Here is a 17,977-nt window from a genome sequence, read left to right on the forward strand (position 1 = left end):
CACAAGGTGGACCGCAAGCTTCATAGCATATAACCTTCGGCTTCTTATCGTGCACTTGGACTCCCCAAACTTGATGACCATCACCACTTGATGTCATCCTTACATAGGCTACTCGAAATCTTTCTTTTGATGCAAGCCTATGAGAAACACCTTACCCACATAGACATAGGAAACACATAGCATGGGTTAGTGCACAAAACGCAATTCACAATTACTTACCATACCACTAGACCACTTGATCCCACGTGGTACATTGTTTGCGCTTGTGTGTTGACCATCTAGACATTGGTGGAGCTACGTGTGATGAAAATGGACCATGGCCCTCCTAGTCCAAAGCAAATATGGTGTAGGACTGAAGTAAATTGGGCCATGAGGCCAAGAAATAATGGTCTTCCTTCGTACCGGCCCGCCCAGCTTTGGCTACGTAGCTCCGCCACTGCATCTAGATACAATCTTCGAGCTTCATCTTGGTCAACCAACATCTTTACTTCAAGATCTATATTGGTTTCTTGAAAGCCATAATGAACTCTTCATTTTACTTCATTGCTTCAAGACTAGATCACCAATTACTCTTTCATGACCATATCAAGTTTCACCATGAACATCATATTGGTCATCACTTTCTCTTCTAAATGCCCCCATCACAAACTCTTGAGAGGCACAATGAATTCTTCACTCTAGTTTTTGCTTCAAGACATGATCAATGAGAATCCAACGCATGAGCTCATCATGATCTTCTCTTGATACCATAGCTTGAATTCTTCTCTTTAATCATACTCTCAAGACCTTGATCCTTATAGGCCCAAATGTGTCAACCTTTGAGATCCTTCAATGGACTCCACCTTGAACATATTTGGTTAGGCATCGATATCAATATTGATGGCTCCATTAGATACATCCAAAGACCAACAAGTATCCTCACTAGACATGAGACCCCGAGAGTCAGACCCTAGGCCTCGTGGGCACAGGGGTCCGTGACCCCGTGCACATGGGGTATCCATAGAGTTTAACACTCGACCCCATGTGCACGGGGTGTCCAGAGAGATTTTTCCTGGACCCTGTGCGCACGGGGTAAGCAGAGAGGATACCATGAGGACTTCCTTGAGAGGCTTTTGATGGAACTCTTCCCAAATAAATCCAACATGCTTCATGCATCACTATGGAACATTTCTTCATATGGGATACAATGCCATTGATGCTCCATAGGAATTGTCATTCGATACCAAAGCTAAGAGCAAATCTTCATCTTTATGACAATCATCCTTAAGGCTCCACCTATGTAAATCCCTTCAAATATACCTCAGTGAAAGCATTAGTCTATTGAGATAGTCATTAATTATCAAAACCACACTTAGCGGCTACATGCCCTTTCACCTATGGTTCTGGCCTTAAACCCTACCTTGTTCCCTTGATTACTCGATTTCTTGTCCCAAATTCCCCTTCATCCTACCTGGGTCCCGGCGGGGGTTAGGGGGTTGGGGATAGAGGGGAGATATCTCGTATTTCTGCTGGCACACCTAGTGCTGGCTCAAGCATATGCGTCACAATTTGACCCAAAAAATCAATGAGGAGCTACATGACTTCCCCAGACTCAGAAACCACCACATTTTGTGGAGGACGAGGGTGTCCCAACAGCATACGAAGACCATGTGGAGTGTGCCCGTATATTACGATTTGAGAAAATTAAACTTGCATAGATTTGATCATGTTATAAAACGTGAGTTGGAAACAAGATTGGTCGTGTGCGCAACTCGCAGGATGCATGTGAAGTAATGCCATGCATGTTGTTGATACTTGAAAAATTCGACAGAGTTGACCTCCGGAACGTGTTATCTTTTCTCATAGTATCCGTGCGTTGGTTGCTGAAGTGGCCTCGCGCATGCATATTATCAAAAAAATTGGAAACCAAACCCGTGTGCCTGAACCTGCAGGTGTATGGGCATGGGAGAAGCAAAACAGAGCGTACGTACGACAAATGCTCAAATCTGAAGCAAGTCTGGCACAGGAAAAATAATGTAGACACCAGAAAAAAGAATCATGACAGGCATGAAATTGCATGATTTGCATGTACAGCGTATCGAAATGAATCTATTTATACATATCTTCCTTTCTACGTATTTGTCCATGAATGGAATTTGGCGGTTGGATTGCAGGGTGTGTGATGTCAGTGAGGAGTCGGAGTAGCGAGCACGATGCATTGATTGATGCTTTGACCACGAGCCTGGACGTTTGTTGCGCGAAGCTACCCACCGTGTGTTGGGGGGGTTGACTCAGTTTTCACTGCACGACTTGGGCCCTCTGGTGCAAATCAAAAAGACAAAAACAAATTACACGGTCAGTGTCTAGGTGAGAGAGACATCATTGACTGATGGACAAGGTAAAACCAAGTTGCAGTAATAAGGATAGTGGTGGCAGATATATAAAAGAATTAGTAAAAGCAGGTATCAGGTGTGGATGATTAAGTTATAATTAAGCAAGCAGGCATACATCGGTATGAACGGGACTGATGATTGCATCGCATGTAGTAGTAGTATGAATGTATGCATCATGCATGAGCACCGAGTAGTCGTGCGCCCCTCTCCTTGGCGCCTCCCCAGTATTGACGCACCTCTTCGATTCCACTCCGGTTGGCTGATTGGATGGAACCATTCAAATACAGCCATGGCCATGGCCGTGAACCTCCCCAGTACCTTTCTTCCCATTCCATCGCCATTGCCGCACCACAACAGATGAGGAGGCAAAGGTAACCTTCCTTTACTCTCGTTCTACATTCCCAATCAGCCTTCCTGATTGCATGCACCCTCTATGTAATCTACTGATTCATCATTTTCCTTTCCTTACCAAGCAAAATACTCTTGCCATTTATTCTCCCCCTTTTCCTGGAGGAAAAAAAAGAGGGAAACAACCTGCATGCATCCATTTGAATTTCGTTTTTGCGTCACCCAGGCTGCGTTTATTGCTTGTTATGATCTGCCGATTACGATTTGATTTCCTATATGCTGTGCTTTCCAAATATGTCTTGGCCTACAGCGAGACTAATGTCAATGTTTTCCTTTGTTTCGGCATATTATTCATCCTGCAGATCAGCCACAAGATAACAGCATAGCAACAACATCACGAGGAAGAAGAGTCAACAGTGAAGAGCGCATACGGAGGAGGCCATGGGGTCCAAGGGAATCCTCAAGAACAGCGGCTCCAGCCGCGTGCCGCCGCACGGCCCCAGCAAGCCACCGACGGCACCAACATCGGCGCCGCAGGTGGTCTTTGGGCGGCGAACCGAGTCTGGGCGCTTCATCAGCTACTCGCGCGACGACCTCGACTCAGAGATCAGCAGCGTCGACTTCCAGGACTACCATGTCCACATCCCCATGACGCCTGACAACCAGCCCATGGAGGAGGACGGCACCAAGGCCGACGAGCAATACGTCTCCAGCTCGCTCTTCACCGGCGGCTTCAACAGCGTCACCCGTGCCCATGTCATGGACAAGCAGGGCCCTGACTCCGACATGGGTCGATCTGGCCCCAAGGGCTCCATCTGCATGGTCGAGGGATGCGACAGCAAGATCATGCGCAACGGCCGTGGGGAGGACATCCTCCCCTGTGAGTGTGACTTCAAAATCTGCGTCGACTGCTTCACCGACGCCGTCAAGGGTGGCGGCGGTGTCTGCCCCGGGTGCAAAGAGCTTTACAAGCACACCGAGTGGGAAGAAGTCCTCTCCAACTCCAGCAATGAGCTGACACGGGCTCTCTCGCTGCCACATGGGCCAGGGGGCAAGATGGAGAGGCGTCTTTCGTTGGTGAAGCAGGGCACTATGAACAACCAGTCCGGTGAGTTTGACCATAACCGCTGGCTCTTTGAGACCAAGGGGACATATGGCTATGGTAATGCCATTTGGCCAGACGACAATGTGGATGATGATGGCAGAAATGGAGTACCAGGGCACCCCAAGGAGCTCATGTCTAAACCATGGCGGCCACTCACCCGCAAGCTCCAGATTCCAGCTGCTGTCATCAGTCCTTACAGGTGCCATCTTTTTTCCTTAAAAACATGTGCCATTACTGTTACCTGCCAATCAAAAGTTATATGTACGGGTTAATGCCTAAACAAGAAGTATGCTGGCTTACCCACCAACACAAGAATAATGAATCAATTTATTTTACATTAAACTAAAGGAACTGCAGTTTTGCATTACCCTCTCATTAGGCCAACCCCTAATAAAATTGATGGTGTTAAAAAGTGATTAGAGCCAAATGCTGTTAACCTTCAAGTAAATGTAGTCTAGCAAAGAGAAATGCTACAAGGAAGCCAAGTAAATAGCCCTACTATACCAATTGGTTTCAATACCAATCAAATGCATATATAAAGTGACTGAGTTGTCAGTTTCAGCCAAAGATCATAGTATGTGTATAGACTAGTCAAAAAGTGTGCCTGTACAGTAAGCTTGCAATTTTCTTCCAAATACCATAGCATGTGCACACAGACTAGTTAAATGTGTTCTCTGTCACAAAACTTTAAAAAAATCCACATATAGCAGTTGAAAAGAAAGTGCAAAGATCCCACACTTGCATAGTATTCTACTACTTGTTGGTTCAAATTTCAGTTACACAGAAAATATACCGATATTTATTAATACTCCCTCCATTCCAGAATATAAGGTGCACGCATTTTTTGAGATTTAGCTTCGACCATCAATTAAACCAATAATGCATAAATCATGTTACTAAAAAATTATACCATTGAAAATTTCTTTTGAATATGAATTTAATGGTATATTTTTATGACACATAACCCACATTGCATTGGTTAAATTTATGGTCAAACTTAAATCTCAAAAGGCGTGCGGACCTTATATTCTGGAATGGAGGGAGTACATGACAACACCTAGGTGCATTGCTTTTTTGTGATACCATCCTCTTGTCTGAACTGTCTCTTGCATGCAGGCTCCTTGTCCTCATCCGCTTGGTTGCACTGGCCTTCTTCCTCATGTGGCGTATCAAGCATCAAAATGATGATGCCATCTGGCTCTGGGGAATGTCAATTGTTTGTGAGCTCTGGTTCGCATTGTCATGGGTGTTGGACCAGCTTCCAAAGCTTTGCCCTATCAACCGTGCTACAGATCTCTCTGTGCTTAAAGAAAAGTTTGAGACACCAACGCCGAGCAATCCAACAGGCAAATCTGATCTCCCTGGAATTGATATCTTTGTGTCAACTGCTGATCCAGAAAAGGAGCCGGTCCTGGTCACAGCAAACACAATTCTCTCAATCCTTGCAGTTGACTACCCTGTCGATAAGCTTGCATGTTATGTGTCAGATGATGGAGGGGCACTGCTGACCTTCGAGGCGATGGCTGAGGCAGCAAGCTTTGCTAATTTCTGGGTGCCATTCTGCAGGAAGCATGACATTGAACCCAGGAACCCGGACAGCTACTTCAACCTGAAGAGAGATCCTTTCAAGAATAAGGTGAAGGCTGACTTTGTAAAGGACAGGAGAAGGATCAAGCGTGAGTATGATGAGTTCAAGGTCCGCGTTAATGGCTTGCCAGATTCCATCAGGCGCCGCTCTGATGCATACCATGCCCGTGAGGAAATCCAGGCAATGAATCTTCAAAGGGAAAAGATCAAGGCTGGAGGTGATGAGCAATTTGAGCCAGTGAAGATTCCCAAGGCAACATGGATGGCTGATAGCACTCACTGGCCCGGTACATGGATTCATCCGTCACAAGATCATGCACGTGGTGATCATGCAGGAATCATACAGGTACTGATTTGATGACGATCGTGTAAACACAATTTTTGGTCTAGACCTAGTTATTTACATGTTTCTTCTATATCACAGGTTATGCTGAAACCACCAAGTGACATGCCAATGTATGGGAACATTGAAAAGTCACCTCTTGACTTTTCAGGAGTGGATACAAGACTTCCAATGCTGGTGTACATGTCACGTGAGAAACGTCCGGGATATGATCACAACAAGAAAGCAGGTGCCATGAATGCATTGGTTCGTGCATCAGCCATCATGTCCAATGGTCCCTTCATTCTTAATCTGGACTGTGATCACTACGTTTACAACTCAAAGGCCTTCAGGGAGGGCATGTGCTTCATGATGGACCGTGGTGGTGACCGACTCTGCTATGTGCAGTTCCCTCAGAGGTTTGAAGGTATTGACCCTTCTGACCGGTATGCTAACCACAATACTGTTTTCTTTGATATAAACATGCGTGCTCTTGATGGTCTGCAAGGACCAGTGTATGTCGGCACTGGGTGCCTCTTCCGGCGAATCGCCCTATATGGCTTTGACCCACCTCGTTCCAAGGATCACAGCCCAGGCTTTTGTGGTTGCTGCCTCCCACGACGCCGCAAGGCATCTGCTTCCAATGCTAATCCCGAGGAGACAATGGCTCTCCGTATGGGTGATTTTGACGGGGACAGCATGAACCTCGCCACATTCCCGAAGAAGTTTGGAAATTCCAGCTTTCTGATTGACTCCATCCCAGTAGCAGAGTTCCAGGGAAGGCCCTTGGCTGACCATCCATCTGTCAAGAATGGGCGTCCACCTGGTGCTCTAACAATTCCACGTGAAATACTGGATGCATCCATTGTGGCAGAAGCAATCAGTGTAGTTTCATGTTGGTATGAGGAGAAGACAGAGTGGGGCACTCGTGTGGGGTGGATCTATGGATCTGTCACTGAGGATGTTGTGACAGGGTACCGCATGCATAATCGTGGATGGAAGTCAGTGTACTGTGTCACACAGCGTGATGCCTTCCGCGGCACTGCCCCTATCAATCTCACAGATCGTCTTCACCAGGTGCTTCGGTGGGCTACTGGTTCTGTCGAGATCTTTTTCTCTCGGAACAATGCATTGTTTGCCAGCTCCAAAATGAAGGTATATGCCCCTCTAGACTTTCTATTTCTATCCCTTACTAAAGTAGACTCACCAAAAATATGACAAACCATTTTTGGTTCACAGGTACTACAAAGGATTGCATACCTCAATGTTGGCATATATCCCTTCACATCCATCTTCCTCATTGTCTACTGCTTCCTTCCAGCACTCTCCCTTTTCTCAGGGCAGTTCATTGTGCAAACACTCAATGTCACCTTCCTGACATACCTACTTATCATCACCGTCACGCTTTGTCTCCTGGCCATGCTGGAGATCAAGTGGTCTGGAATTGCACTGGAAGAGTGGTGGCGAAATGAACAATTCTGGCTTATTGGTGGAACTAGTGCTCACCTAGCTGCTGTGATGCAAGGTCTACTGAAAGTTGTTGCAGGGATTGAGATCTCATTCACACTCACATCAAAGCAGGTGGGTGACGATATCGATGATGAATTTGCAGAACTCTACGAAGTAAAGTGGACTTCATTGATGATACCACCTCTCACCATCATCATGGTGAACCTTGTTGCCATTGCTGTTGGCTTCAGCCGCACAATTTACAGCACAATCCCGCAATGGAGCAAGCTTCTTGGTGGAGTGTTTTTCAGCTTCTGGGTGCTTGCCCATTTATATCCATTTGCAAAGGGGCTCATGGGCAGGAGAGGCAGGACACCCACCATTGTGTATGTCTGGGCTGGATTAGTTTCCATCACTATTTCATTGCTCTGGATTGCAATCAATCCTCCATCGTCAGCTGCCAATCAACAGTTAGGCGGGTCATTCTCTTTCCCTTGACCCAATTCATGCTGAAGCTTCATAGCTCTTGTTGGATTCACATACTGATTGCTGAAGACAACAGTACAATATTGGGTTCCCTAGCAGGCCAAAAGGGCACTCTATGAACCACATTCTGCATAACATGATGGGTTAATCTGCAGCTGAATCCAGATCAAGTTACAACAATTGGCATAGGATATCTCTAGTATATTATCATTATTTTTGGTTGTAATGTTTTGTCAGTATGTCAATAATTTACATTACACAATCTCTTGCATTTGAGCTGAATGTCATTCTTTGGTCACAACTCTTACTATCTTTCTTGACAAAATATGATTGTCATAGCTTACAAGTACCTGACCTTTAGGGATACAACTTCCTACAATTCAGAGTTGGAGCTCACCACTCCTATTGAGACCAATAGCGATATCATAGAAATGTTTGTGCATATTCCATATAATATATAGACATGACAGTGCTAAAACGGATACAGAAATGCCATTTTCTTTGTAAAAATAATACATCAACGCAAATTAATAAAAAATGGACTGGGAAATCCCTAAACTGCAAATAGTTAAAAAAAATGTGCATTGCATAGTTCAAACTTATGTAACGATCATACACTATTAAACTATATTCTGAAGAGAATGCATAAGGGTACAATTTGAAAATTGCTGTGGAGAAACAACTAAAGTATACCTGAAATTTCTTTCAAATCTAGTCCATGGGCGGCATTGCAAAATCATTTAGGTGTAAGCCTCTTGAAATATAGTACATCAGCATTGTTTCATGGAAAGATCCAATATTGACAAAAACAGACTGCCTCATTCTCGGTGTTAAATCAAACTGCACATGTCTCACCAACCTGCATCTGAGTAGAACCCAAGGTTATGGATATATTTTAAAATTTATCAACGTAATGGTGGGATGATATTCAAAAGGTATGTACCTACGAGGTAAACATCTCTTCAATAATTATGGTAATTTTTGTTGGGCGCTTCCAAGGGAAAATGTTATAGCAAGGATCTCTGCGTGGTAGAAATTCATTTAGAATTTCTCCAGCCTTCAGTATTTTATATTTTGTATCAATTACATCACAAAAGTGGAGATACCATAAACAGCATGCTTGTTCCATCGAAAAGTAGACTATGAAGCTGAGCATACAAGCAGATCGCATGTTGAGTCAGACACATCACTTTCAGCACTGATAGAATCCTCCAAAACGAATCTATGACCAATTGATTGAGAAAGTAACCAGCAAGTTTTGGTGCTAAGTTTCATGCCTAGATTGAGCATTTCTCTGATCAAAGCTGTTGCCGAACTGATGCGCTGCAATTTGACTAAGAGCACAACTACCACGTTGAATGAGGTACTATCCATGTGAACATTGGCGCCTTCCATTTCTGTTAGTAACTGCGTGACTGCAAGCATATCCCTGGCTCTACACAGTCCACGAAGCATTACATTGTATGTACAAGTGTTGGAAGCAACTCCTGAATCCTTCATCTTGTCAAACAAATCACGAGCCTCTTGAACAAAATGACCTCGGAATAGACCATGCAGAACAATGGTGTAGCACACGGTATCAAGTGCATAATTTTGACGCACAGCCTCCCTGAGAATCCTAAATGCCATTATGTTCTGGCCCCTTCTAACAAGGCCACGGAGGATGGCTGCATGGACGTAGGCGTCTGAATCAGGATTGCTTGTGACAACACTGCGGTAGAGGTTGACTGCATGATCTATCCTTCCCAAGTGACACAAACTATCCAACAATCCAACATAACTGTAGCTGTCTGGCCTGATGCCCAAACCAATCATATCGATGTAGAACTGAAGGGCTTCGGATGGAAACCCTGACTTGCACAGAGCACTCAGCATAGAATTGCAAGCCACAAGATCATAAGAGATATCCAAGCCCAGGATTAACCTAGGGAGAAGATCTATGTTCCGTGACAACTGCAATACCTGAACCAAAGTAGACAAAGTGTATGCATCCGGCTTTATCTGGCTCCCATGAAGATGTAGGTAGATGTCTATGGCCTCATCGTACCTCCTCTCCCTCATCATGCAGTCCATCAGAACATTATACATAACAAGGTCTGGGGTGCAACCGTTGGATGCCATGGATCCCAGCAGCTCACTGGCAATGTCATGCCTCCCAGCTCGGAAGAGACCTCTGACAAGCGGTGTGTAAGTCACCACTGTTGGTGAAGAGCCAGAACGCACCATATTTCCAAGAGTTTTACAGGCCTCATCTAGCCTTCCCTCACTGCACATACGAGCGATGAGACACGTCCACATGGCCGGACTGAGCTGCTGGCCCGAGACAAGCGCATAGGACAGCAGCTGTTGTAGCTCGGCCATGGTACCAGCCTTACTGCAACAGGCAAAGACCGAGGCGAGAGAAGTGGCGCTGGGGAGAAAACCTTGGCTCAGCATAGCTGTGAAACAGACGCGCAACCCTGACCAATCCCTGGCTCTGGAGAGATGAGTCAGGACAATGGCATAGGTGAGGTAGTTGGGCGACGGGTTGCCCTGCACGAAGCGCAACGCATCATCGACGCAGCCGGTCCTGAGCAGTACGTCGAGGACGACATTGCGCGCGAAGGCGTTGTGGTGGAAGCCCCAGCGGGGCATTTCGTCGAACAGGTGGAGCACGAGCGGGTACAGGCCGCCGCGCCAGTAGAGCCTGAGCAGGAGCAGGAAGGTGTGGGGCCTGATGGGGCACCCGAGGCTCTGGAGCTCGCGGAGGAGCGCGGGGGCGGTGCCGAGGCGGGACGCGAGGCGCGTGGCGGCGGGGAGGACGCGGTCGAAGGACGAGGGCGGGTGGAAGTAGGCGGGGCGGCGGGCGCACCAGAGGAAGAAGGAGAGCGCGAGGGCGTCGGAAGGGCAGCGGGATACGGCGGTCTCGACGATCTGCGGCGACAGGGCGGGCGGCTGGGGCTGGGGCTTGGCGGCGAAGAAGGCGGCGGCGAGCCTGGCAGGGAGCGGCGGTGTCCGCCTCCGTGCGGCGTGGAGCATAGAAGCAGCGAGTGGGCGGGGACGGCGAGGCTGGCATTGCAGGCGCGAACACGGGCGGGGAGGAGCTCAGTGATATCTGCCTAATTGCATGGAGAGCAGAGCAAGCAAACGCCGCCGGCACGGGCACGGCGGCGGCGCTGCGTTACGTGTGGAGGAAGGAGGCTGAAACGGCAGGCAAACCTCCCAAATACGAGTACTGGACAAAGAAGGTGCTTGGATCCAAAGAACTATTTTTAGTCTGATTAAAAATAGTTTTTTTTAGAGGCTAAAGTTCCAAGCACCCCTGACTAAAAAGAGACTAGGACTAGTTTTGAGACTAAAATTTTTTAGTCATAGGAAACCTACTAAAATATGTATTAGCCCTCTCTCTCATCATTTAATGCCTTTCCTTTAACACATGCGAGTTCTGGATTGGAGGGTTTGAAGGATAATAAATGCTCAATAACTTGATTTTGGATACGTTTTAGTCCCATGAGAGTATTTGGATCCAAGCATGGGTGAGGCTAGCAAGTTTTAGTCCCACTACTTTTAGTCATGGGACTAAAACGTATCCAAGCACCCTCATAGTAATAACATTTTCTTTTGACTGTCTGGACATAGTAACATATGATGGGTCATTTCACATGATATTTGATGTATATTAAATCTGTCAAAGAAGCTTATCCAATATCATCTGAAATGTTTTAGGCATATTCAATGCAAGTCTTCATAAATTTCAGTACATAACGGACAGCTAAAACGTGCTAATAATATCAAGAAAGTTTGGGATGAACCAAATTTGACATGAAGGGATGCATGAAAACTTGCTATCCATATACCAAAACCATAAATTATGGGTTTCACCACTAGCCAGTCGAAACTAAATGCTGCGTTGTCGTTGTCAAAGTTGTATGGTTTTATCTTGAGGATTTACCAAGTAAATAGAGTATGATACTGCATTTTGGGTTTATTTATCACACAATCGAATTTGATGCATGCTTAGCAATGATGCATTACAAGCAATAGCCAAGGGTGCAGCTTTCAGAGTGAGAAACAACAATCTGAAGCTCTTTGATGCAATTAAAAATGAGGCCCACGCGTTGTATGGTTAGAAACCGTACGCAGCTAGAATTCAAAAGGCTTCATTGTCTGGCACAAACATAAGAAAATGAGCAAGATTTTCCTGCGTGTCCATGTCCATAGCACAATGGATGAAGAAAAAATGTCAAACCGCTGGATTACAGATTATAAAGTTCAACAGGAAAAAACTAGTGACACCCTCTGCCGGTATGATTTCTCTGTTTCGATCCGTGATGATAGAAGGAAGTTACAAGTCCAGACCAATAGGACACCCAAGGCAACAAGTTTTCGTTATCAAGAAAAGAGCAGCTAGCACGCGCAGCACAGCCAGATGGTCTCTCGTTTTACACCGCCGCCTTGCTGACAACCAAAGCCTATTCAGAATCATTTTTGGCCAACAAGCTAAGCCGCCACGAGATCGGGGGTCTCTGCCTCGATGGACAACAGTGTGGTATGCACTTTGCCGACCCACGAGTCCAGGCGCTCACGCAACGCCTTCACCTGTGGGATGCCAAGTACTCTAGGCTGGACCCACGAAACATGAACCGTGCTGTCGACTTCATCGATGATTCCTTCTATGAGATGAACCTGCAATGGACAGGAAATATGTGAGTGTTTCAAATAGATATGCAATTCAGGGAACCCCACTGCTGCTTCAACTAGAGAGGATGCACGATTTTGGCTCCCTGGAACATTCGGGGACAGCATTACTACTACAGGAACTGATGCACAAAATCTGGAAGGAAACTGAAACAGATCTGAAGTACCACCTCCGTCCGGGCTTATAAGTACCCTCTTATTTTGGGCTAAAGTTTGACCATAAATTTATAACTAATAAAATGTAAACTACATGCCGTAAAAAATATATTGTGGGAAACCTCTCTCAAATACAAATCCAACAATATAGTATATTTTTTGTTTCATACTCCCTCCGTTCCTAAATATTTGTCTTTCTAGATATTTCAACAAGTGACTACATACGGAGCAAAATGAGTGAATCTACACTCTAAACTATGTCTATATACATCCGCATGTGGTAGTCCATTTGAAACCTCTAAAAAGACAAATATTTAGGAACGGAGGGAGTATAATTTATATTTTGTTAGGTTTACAGATGGCCAAAGTTTGACCCAAAATATGAGGGGGGGCGGGGGGGCAATAAACCAGATGGAGGGAGTATAGCACCCAGCATTCTCAAATACAAATCCAATAATATAGTATATTTTTTGTTTCATACTCCCTCCATTCCTAAATATTTGTCTTTCTAGAGATTTCAACAAGTGACTACATACGGAGCAAAATGAGTGAATCTACACTCTGAACTATGTCTATATACATCCGTATGCATTTGTATATACCTCACACAACAACAGTTGAATTTGCAATCAAAACCCAAAAGTTTTTTAATAGCCCCTAAACAGTACGTCACAAGTGAACAGAAAGGAACTGAATATCAATACAGTAACACATCACGAATTATTAAAAAGTGTTGTTCCATAACAACCCACTGTCTAAATATGTGTTGGGTTCTGATTCCCAAGCCATAACATAAAATACTGCAAGCATAAAACAAGAGGCATGAAAAAAATACACAAGTTTCTATGAACATGAAACGGAAATCTTATGGCGGAAGAATGTAGGAAATGGAGTTACCGAGAGGCTCTTCATAAGAAGACATTCCACTTCGTTGGTTGAAAGCTTAGTCTGCTTGGCAATAACACTTAATGGGATAGTTCTATCTTCTGATGGCCGGCTAAAAAATGCAACACAAAAAAAATATTAGGAAAAAACACGACAGGAAATGGAGGTGATATTGGAAAGTAATAGCCCAAAAATGGTACCTGAAGATTATCTCCATCAGACACAGAATATTGATCTTCTCAAGCAGTTTCTGTTCATTCTGCACCAATGCAGGCTGTGCACTAAGAGCAGCATTGTGAACCCCACAAAGCTCTTGGTAGAGAGCTAGGTTGCCGGTGTTGAACGCTTGTAACATGTGATAGACCCACTCCACCTTGGTCCCAATAAGACTATTGATCTATAAGGTACAAACAAGAGTAATTTCACTACTTCAGGAATGAGAAGTTTCAAATAGGCTTAACTCAAATCCAGAAGGAACGACGTTCATGTGCTACTAGTCAGCTTGTCTTAAACAGATATTAGTAGTAATATCACTACTTCAGGAATGAGAAGTTTCAAATAGGTTTAACTCAAATCCAGAAGGAACGACGTTCATGTGCTACTAGTCAGCTTGTCTTAAACAGATATTAGTAGTAATATTAGTAGTAGTACACCCAAATTACTTGTCCAACTAAAAGGTAGTTTGCTATATTTATGTTAACCAAAAGAATCATCTGTGCTGACAACCATGGTCAATGAGTAAATATAGTGCATGCCTTTGTATACAAAAGGCTTCATAACTATTCTGTCAAACTTCTGCATAGCTCAAATTTGATCACTCGCCTATAACTGCATACACCAACTAACATAGTTGCCAATGATAATTCAACAATTAATACTGCTATATTTGTGTTTGATACTGTGAAAGGCACCCTGTTTCAGTGGGTACTTCAAAATCCATCCCTTTTATACTTGCAGTGCAGAATTGAAAAGAAATTGTCATTTAGCAATCAGGACGATCAAGTATGTGGAAAGATACATGTAACAGCATCCAGAAGCAAGTGGAATAGATGACATACGCACTATGCAAAAAACAAACTACAAATGCGTCAATTCAGGGCTGGGAACAATAAAGTCGTGCACGAACAAGCAACACTTAATTTGACAAAAGGACAAGCAATACTTACAATAGGGTGAGCTAACAATTCCCCGAAGTTGTAGATGTTGTCCCCCAGCAAGGCTGCAAGGGAAAGGTCAAATGCCAAGTCCTGTTTCAAGACAATAGGTATCAAATATACATAGAAATAACATCCATGGCACATTTCAGGCTATATAAAATAAAGGACTGAATAAAACACATTCTTCTGCTGTACAATCGATGAAATTGTTAACTGCAAAACTTACCAGCTTGAATGACCGTGAGAGAGACCCTACGGTTGTGTAGGCCAGATAGAGAAGCGCGTTCTTATAGAACTCAGCAAACTCTTGGAGCGACTTATGGTACTGAGACGATATCCAGTAGAAGCTAGCGTGGACCGTAGGATCCACATCAGTCATGCCATCCAGGGTGGTCTTCCCTTCCTCCAGCAGGTTCTTGCACTCCTTGTGGTTCCCTTTGTCGAGGTGAATTGCCGCAATCTGCATCTTGACATGAAGGATAGGCTCATTGATCCGCAGCTCCCTGGTTTCGCGAAGCTTGGCGATTATCCCCTCGAGGAAGGCGATGGCGGCATCCTTGTCGGGATATTGGCGCGAGGCTATGACGGCAAACTGGGCAAGTTTGAGCAAATTGATCTTTGTTTCGAAATCGGAGATGAAGTTGTTGTAGAGCTGTATGAGCGTGTCGCCAGTCTGCAGAATAAACAGCAATTGCCGTGGAGACCAAATCAGACCAAAATAGCGCTCGAAATCGAATGGGAGCATGTGAGGCGCATGAGTTGCCGCATGCCAATTAACGGCGCATCTGGAGCCTGCATCTAAATCTAGGTTCTAGGTTCTAGGTTCTAGAGGGAAGGGGGGAGGAAGTGGAGAGGATAGTGGAAGGGGGTAGGTACCTGTGCGGCCGGGATCTGGAGGAATTGGTCGAGCTTGAGGGTGAGCTGGTGCCAGAGCTTGCGCTGGTAGAGGTCGGCGAGGTCGGCGTACCAGTCGGCGAGGTCCGGCCGCGCCTGCCGCTGCGCCTCCACGTACTGCAGCGCCATGGACGACGGCGAGGGGGGGGACCTGAATCTGAAGAAGCCTTTTCCGTTAGGGTTTGGGGAGGGGGAGGGCGACAACCACCGCCAACTAGAACAAGAGCAATGCGGCGAGGCGAGGCGAGGAAGATGAAAGTAAAACCCTAGTTTTTTTTTTGGACGATATAAACGAGAAGGGAAATTGGACTAGGCGGCAGCAGCAGCAGTAGCTCACCGTGCGACGGATACTTGCCGTGGAACGGAAGGGACCCGGATGGAAATCAATCTACGGGTACGGGTGGAAGAAGCCGAGCCGGATGGAGGCGACGCCAACAAGAGAAGGAGGAGCGGAGACGTGTCCTCGCAGCCTATATTGCCCAGCCCCATGCCGCAATGCACAAGCAGTCCAGCCCAACGAGGGCACAAGCAGCCCGGCCCGATGTGCTCACAGCTATTAATAACTAAAATAATAACCCTAAAAATTAAAGTGTCCGTTTGTTTGGTCGAGACGACTAGTTAGAGCAAGTACAATGGGATAACATAGATGGACTATAAGCTTTTAAATATTATATTTTGAATGAGTGGAGGAGAGAAGAAAAACGGACTACTGATTAACAGCCGGCTGCAACACGCACTCCTATGCATGTTGTGAGAGAGTGAGGTGGGTCATGTATCGAAAAAGTAGTACATATTTATATACAACCATTGTTACTTGCCTGCTATAAACTTGCTTATGTAAAACCATATAGCCAGCAGTTGGTTGTATTATTAACCATGCTCTTTAAGGGTCACCATTTGCAAAAGTCATTCTTATTTTCCCAGCGCTGACAAATGGCGCATTGCATGTGCGCCACTTATCGCAACATAAGAGTTTTTTTCATAGATTTGTTTATTTAAAATGTTTCACCTCTGAATTTCTCTGCTGAATTTCTCGTGTCCAGATCTTTGAAACTATATCTCATTTTAATAGGTTTCGACGAACTTTTTTCATGAAAAAACTCAAAGAAGGAAGCACGGTCTTTATTTCATTTTTTTTTCGAGAAGCACAACTTCTTGAAGAAGCAAATAGGCACATATTTGCAAGCATTGATTTGCTTCTCGTGGAGGCACATATTTGATTCCACGAAAAAATGTGGAAATAAAGAACTGTGCTTTCGGCTCTGGATTTTTATGGTTTTTTTCCGTGAAAAAGTGGAGGCACATATTTGCTTTCACGAAAAAAATTGTGGAAATAAAGAACCGTGCTTCTGGCTTCGGATTTTTTCTAGTTTTTCCGTGAGAAAAGTTCGTCCAAATCTACTATCATGGGGGTCTAGTTTTGAAGATATCGGTGTGCTTCTCGCGGGAGCAAATCTGTATCTCCATGAGGAGCAAATATGTGCTTTTTGGTAGAAGCACAAATATATAATATTTTACAAAAAATAAAAATTGCACAACTTTTTTCCCTCCAAAACCTAGAAAAAATCAGGCAACCCCAAAAAACCATAAAAAGGGGATAAAACGCATCTAAAACCTGAAAAACGCGTACAGAAAAAATAAAAACAAAAAAAATCCAGAGAGAGCACCCAGTAGGCGACTTGTGGCGGCGACTGAACGCACCACTTGCATGCTCTAAGAGTATCAAAAGCGACCCCTGAGGTCCCCCGCAAGGGGTAACTTCCAGTAAGTTGCTCTCTTGTTTGGTTGTCATATTAAGCTTGTCACACTTTACCATGCAAGTTTGGCTAAGACAGTCTTCTTTGGTTTGCAGTCACATTTATGACAAGATTTCATTCATGCAAACTAGATCTCATATGTCATTGAATCAAAAAGTGTGTAAAATTATCTCAAGTGTGGCAAAACCACTTACCTTAGGCATGTGTGGTAGAAAATATGACAAATGATGGCAACCTTGATATATGAACCAAACATGATGAGTTTCGAAAGCTACTTATGCTGGGTTAGATAAGCATAGGAGCAGTTTTTACTGGAACACTACTGGCAATAAAAGAAGTATAGACTTTTCAAATGAAAAGTCATGTGTCGGCCTAAAAACCTTGGCGGTTAGGCATTATCAACACCTTCATCATGAATTAATGTCTTATCATCACATGATGGTGGAAATACTGTCGGCGGAGCCGAGGCTTATGTGGTTTAACATTCTCAAAGCTAAATATTTCCCCATGGGTAGCCCCTTGTTTGCTTCTGCCACTTGGATTTCTCAGTTCTAACGTCAACCAGCGAAAGTACGAGATCAGTTTCGTTCTCAAGTCAAGTTTGGGGTTGATGATGGTACTTCTGTGTGGTTTTGGTTGGATTGGTGCATGTGGATGGGCCACTTTGTGTTTCATTTTCTTCGTTGTTTTCCTACCGTGTTGTTCCTAACACTACAAAATTTGCTCTATTAGGTGACAAAAAAAACTGGTGATGAAACAGGAACCGGCGCCTAAAATCATTT

The 17,977-nt window shown here is 44.7% G+C and overlaps 3 protein-coding genes across 9 annotated transcripts; 1 reads left to right on the plus strand and 2 right to left on the minus strand.

The window, feature by feature from the left end:
- Positions 1-1,967: 1,967 nt before the first annotated feature.
- LOC125511965 (putative pentatricopeptide repeat-containing protein At1g16830) lies at positions 1,968-10,875 on the minus strand. Of its 5 annotated transcripts, XM_048677154.1 has the most exons (4): positions 8,613-10,875; positions 8,363-8,534; positions 3,983-4,066; positions 1,968-2,298 (listed from the first exon to the last, which is right to left on the minus strand). In XM_048677154.1, exon 1 carries the CDS (start codon positions 10,685-10,687, stop codon positions 8,810-8,812), a length of 1,878 nt encoding a protein of 625 aa, XP_048533111.1. In that variant the 5' UTR covers positions 10,688-10,875; the 3' UTR covers positions 1,968-2,298; positions 3,983-4,066; positions 8,363-8,534; positions 8,613-8,809. The 5 variants fall into 5 exon arrangements, with proteins under 5 accessions (XP_048533111.1, XP_048533112.1, XP_048533116.1 ...); XM_048677155.1 differs by lacking the exon at positions 3,983-4,066; XM_048677159.1 differs by lacking the exon at positions 1,968-2,298 and having other exon boundaries at positions 3,932-4,066; positions 8,617-10,875.
- On the plus strand, positions 2,489-7,974 carry LOC125511949 (cellulose synthase-like protein D1). The gene is made up of 5 exons (XM_048677153.1): positions 2,489-2,743; positions 3,083-4,024; positions 4,942-5,758; positions 5,837-6,889; positions 6,974-7,974. Exons 2-5 carry the CDS (start codon positions 3,162-3,164, stop codon positions 7,679-7,681), a joined length of 3,441 nt encoding a protein of 1,146 aa, XP_048533110.1. The 5' UTR covers positions 2,489-2,743; positions 3,083-3,161; the 3' UTR covers positions 7,682-7,974.
- A 952-nt stretch (positions 10,876-11,827) lies between the features above and the next one.
- LOC125512021 (26S proteasome non-ATPase regulatory subunit 13 homolog B-like) lies at positions 11,828-15,941 on the minus strand. 3 transcript variants are annotated; one of them, XM_048677160.1, is made up of 7 exons: positions 15,776-15,941; positions 15,421-15,595; positions 14,771-15,217; positions 14,554-14,634; positions 13,588-13,784; positions 13,400-13,499; positions 11,828-12,334 (listed from the first exon to the last, which is right to left on the minus strand). In XM_048677160.1, exons 1-7 carry the CDS (start codon positions 15,925-15,927, stop codon positions 12,149-12,151), a joined length of 1,338 nt encoding a protein of 445 aa, XP_048533117.1. In that variant the 5' UTR covers positions 15,928-15,941; the 3' UTR covers positions 11,828-12,148. The 3 variants fall into 3 exon arrangements, with proteins under 3 accessions (XP_048533117.1, XP_048533118.1, XP_048533119.1); XM_048677161.1 differs by having other exon boundaries at positions 15,794-15,906; XM_048677162.1 differs by lacking the exon at positions 15,776-15,941 and having other exon boundaries at positions 15,421-15,754.
- Between the last annotated feature and the right edge of the window lie 2,036 nt (positions 15,942-17,977).

Source organism: Triticum urartu, chromosome 1, assembly GCF_003073215.2.
Source record: "Triticum urartu cultivar G1812 chromosome 1, Tu2.1, whole genome shotgun sequence".
Taxonomy (NCBI): domain Eukaryota; kingdom Viridiplantae; phylum Streptophyta; class Magnoliopsida; order Poales; family Poaceae; genus Triticum; species Triticum urartu.